Source organism: Anarrhichthys ocellatus, unplaced genomic scaffold (assembly GCF_004355925.1).
Source record: "Anarrhichthys ocellatus isolate YVR2014 unplaced genomic scaffold, GSC_Weel_1.0 scaffold2345, whole genome shotgun sequence".
Lineage (NCBI taxonomy): Eukaryota > Metazoa > Chordata > Actinopteri > Perciformes > Anarhichadidae > Anarrhichthys > Anarrhichthys ocellatus.
Window position 1 is genome coordinate 4,389 of NW_022282319.1, and position 3,525 is coordinate 7,913.

At 46.1% G+C, this 3,525-nt stretch overlaps 1 protein-coding gene across 4 annotated transcripts in view; it reads left to right on the top strand.

The window, feature by feature from the left end:
- The window catches only part of LOC116378283 (FGFR1 oncogene partner-like), a 4,288-nt gene extending 871 nt beyond the window's left edge, over positions 1–3,417 (top strand). The window contains exons 1-5 of one of the 4 annotated variants that reach the window (XM_031840128.1): positions 1,412–1,836; positions 1,990–2,049; positions 2,306–2,360; positions 2,916–3,004; positions 3,102–3,417. In XM_031840128.1, coding sequence (XP_031695988.1) covers positions 1,996–2,049; positions 2,306–2,360; positions 2,916–3,004; positions 3,102–3,251 — 348 coding nt within the window. In that variant the 5' untranslated portion in view covers positions 1,412–1,836; positions 1,990–1,995 and the 3' untranslated portion in view covers positions 3,252–3,417. Of the gene's footprint in view, positions 1–1,411; positions 1,837–1,989; positions 2,050–2,305; positions 2,361–2,915; positions 3,005–3,101 lie in introns of those variants that run through there. The other 3 variants (XM_031840125.1, XM_031840126.1, XM_031840127.1) reach the window with 3 other exon arrangements.
- The last annotated feature ends 108 nt before the right edge of the window (positions 3,418–3,525 follow it).

Consider the following 3,525-nt stretch of genomic DNA (forward strand, 5'->3'; position numbering starts at 1 on the left):
GGGGGGGGGGGGCGTGGCATCAGCGGAGAGGGGCGTGGCATCATGAGTGACAGCATAACAAAGAAGGCTGAGGACCTTCCTCAACCACGTTGCCTTCAGATAACGTAGGCACCGCGAGAATTATGACTCGACACTTTCTATACTCCATATTCACGTGAATGCAGTGGAACCAGCTACTGGTTGGATTAATCTTTGGTCCCTATATCAGGTCGGACGACCGATTCGCACGTCAGGACCGCTACGGGCCTCCACCAGAGTTCCCTCTGGCTTCGTCCTGCCCAGACGTAGTTCACCATCTTTCGGGTCCTATCGCACAAACTCACGCTCCACCTCCCCGACGGTGCGGGCAAGACGGGCCGCGGTGAGGTGGGATCCCGCGGGATCCCACCTCACCCGGCACGCCGGCCCTCACTTTCATTGTTTCACTGTGTTTGCGTCACCCTCTGACTCGCGTTAGACCCCCTGACCAGGGGAGTCACAGACCCGAGTGGAATCCCCCACGGATCCGTTTACCTCTCAGCGGTTTCACACCCTCTTGAACTCTCTCTTGAACTTTCCCTTCGGGTACTTGTTGACTGTCGGTCTTGTGCCGGTATTTAGCCGTAGATGGAGCTTACCGCCCACTTTGGGCTGCATTCCCAAACAACCCGACTCCGAGAAGACCGGACCCCGGCGCGACACCGGGCAAGCGGTCTTCCGTACGCCACATTTCCCCAATCCGCCCGTCGCCTCTTCGCTCGCCGCTACTGAGGGAATCCTGGTTAGTTTATTTTCCTGCGCTTAGTAATATGCTTAAATTCAGCGGGTTGTCTGATCTGAGCTCGGAGTCGAATGGCTTTTTGTCCCGGAGGACAACGGTGTGGCTCCCCCAGTGAGGGGGAGGCTCACGTTCTCACGATCGAGTACCCAGCCGCGGCGGAGGAGGGTCCCGGCCAAAACCCACCCAAACCCCTCAGACCCGCTAGTACGCGGTCAGCACGGACACAAGGTGTCCACCGGCAGCGCGCCCCTGTGAGTGTGAAATGTCCGATATTAAAGCGAGCTTGTTGAACGGCACTATCTGGTTTATTGCTCTTATGCTGCGATTCGTGCCAAGAGTCTGAAACACAACTTTGTCACCGGCTCAATGTTTGTACTGCATTCACGTGAATATTGTGTATAGAAAGTGTTGAGTCATAATTCTCGCGGTGCCCACGATACCTGAAGGCAACGTGGTCGAGGACGGTCCTCAGCCTTCTTTGTTACACTGTCCCTAATTATGCCACGCCCCTCTCCGCTGATGCCACGCCCCCCACACCAGATCAGGGACAAAAGTCTGAAAGTGAAAATATAAGAGCTCAAATATCAAAATATATATGAAAGTGAAAAATGAAAATAAATATTTAATTCAAAACAATTCCAGAATATTTAGAATTTTTTTTTGAAAACTTTGATGCATGTTTCAATGTTTCAAATGATCAAAACTCGTGTTCTGGATTAAGCTCTATAATAAAGTAAATAACCAACACGTCAATAATTATAATACTATGATTTGATGTGTATTATTCTATATAATAAATACTTTTATCTTTAGTACTTTCAGTATACCTTGATGCTGATACTTTTGTACTTAAGTAAGATCCTGAATACAGTACTTGTACTTCAGAGTATTTCTACACTCTGGTATTAGTACTTTTACTGAGTACTTCTCTCATGAATCATCATTTCTTTTATAAATCAGAGAAACAAAACAATATGAGTTTAAACTACTGCTGACCGTCTGAATAAAGACATTTATTTATATTTATTTAGAGCTTTAAGTTTTACTTTACTGGACTGGAAGAAGTTTCTTTGAAGGTATTTTAAGAAGTATTGTGTGAGAAAACTACACTTGATGTCCGTGTGTTTGTTGTTGACCGTTAAACTGAACTGATCTGAACTGCAGACAGAAGTTCACAAAGTATGTTCCTTCTTCTTCTTCGTTGGTGGTTGGTCTGTGTCCTCCTGCAGGCAGAGATGAGGGCAGCAGTGTTCCTGGCCATGGAGGAGCAGGACCAGCTGGAGGTGAAGGTTCATGTTTCTGTTTGGAGATAAATTAAATATCACGATTGATCGTCGTTCAACAGAATCATGATGTCGTGATGATGTCTTGGTGACATCATCACGATGGGAACAAACTGACTCATTTATCTCAATAAAGTACTTTTCACGAGTGAAGAGTTTAATGTGGAACCACGTGGTGGTTCCACATTAAACTATCTGTATTCATGGTGATGTGATGAAGATCCACATCCTGATGTTTCACTTTGTTTTCTGTTTCTCTCAGAACAAGAGTCCTCTGATCAACGAGAACCTGAAGAAGTGTCTGAACAGCAGAGACGGTGAGTCCTCCTCAGATTGTTGTTTTACAGCAAACATGCAACACGTTGACTCGTTGAATCTTCTCTACATTTCTTTCATAATATGAATATTTCATGTAAAGGTGAAAGTGAACAGAATATCTGTATTCATTGATTCATGGAGAAAACAATCAATAATGAGAATGATTCTGACTTCTGGTCCCAGTAGAATCAGATCATCAGTCAAATCAAATCCTCCACATCTGATTGGACGGCTGAGAGTGGGCGGGGTCAGTGTAACGTTAACCATCAGAGTGTAAATAAAGTGTACTGACTCAGTAGAACATGTGTTTCTAGTCTCTGATCTCTGATCATGTTTCATTGTAAACAACCAATCAGAGGAGAGCTAGCAACGTTAGCAGCACCGCTAACTGCTAACCAACGGAGGTTCACTTCAGTTACACTATGATGCCTTCAGGCTCTGGTCAGTGAACACGAGTACTGGCTGAAGGTACATTATAACGTTGTTTGAAGGAGATGTTTTCACATGAATATAAAACAGATATTAGAGATGAATTATGAGTCGTCTCCCTGCAGGACGTCTGGTGGCCGGTCTCATCGTGGACTTCCTGCAGGTCTTCAACCTGGACTTCAGCCTGGCCGTGTTCCAGCCGGAGATCAACTCGGTGAGTCTGAGGACCGGGAGACCAGAGTCTGAGTCAGGGTTTGGTCTCAGGGTCTGGTCTCTCTCTCACTGTCTTCTGTCCTCTGTCCTCCAAACAGCTCAACAGTCTGGACAGTCGGGACCTGGTCTGCAGAGATCTGTGTCTGTCAGAGTCCGAGGTGAACAGGAACTGTCCTCTGCTGCTGGAGCTGGTGAGGAGAGGACGACACAAACCCTCTGAGGTGAGACATGAGGACGTGAGGACGTGAAGACAAGTAGACATGTGGACATTAATCTGTCTGTCTGTGTTGTGATCTGGTCAGTAGGGATAGAATAGTTACAGCTTTGGTTTCCTGTTGATCTCACTGTGTTTACTGTTGAAGCTCAGAGTCACAGTACTACTACTACTACTGCTACCACTACTAGCACTACTACTACTACTATTACTGCTACCTCTACTAGTACTAGTACTGCTACTATTACTGCTACCACTACCAGTACTACTACTGCTACCACTACTAGTACTACTACTACTACTACTAC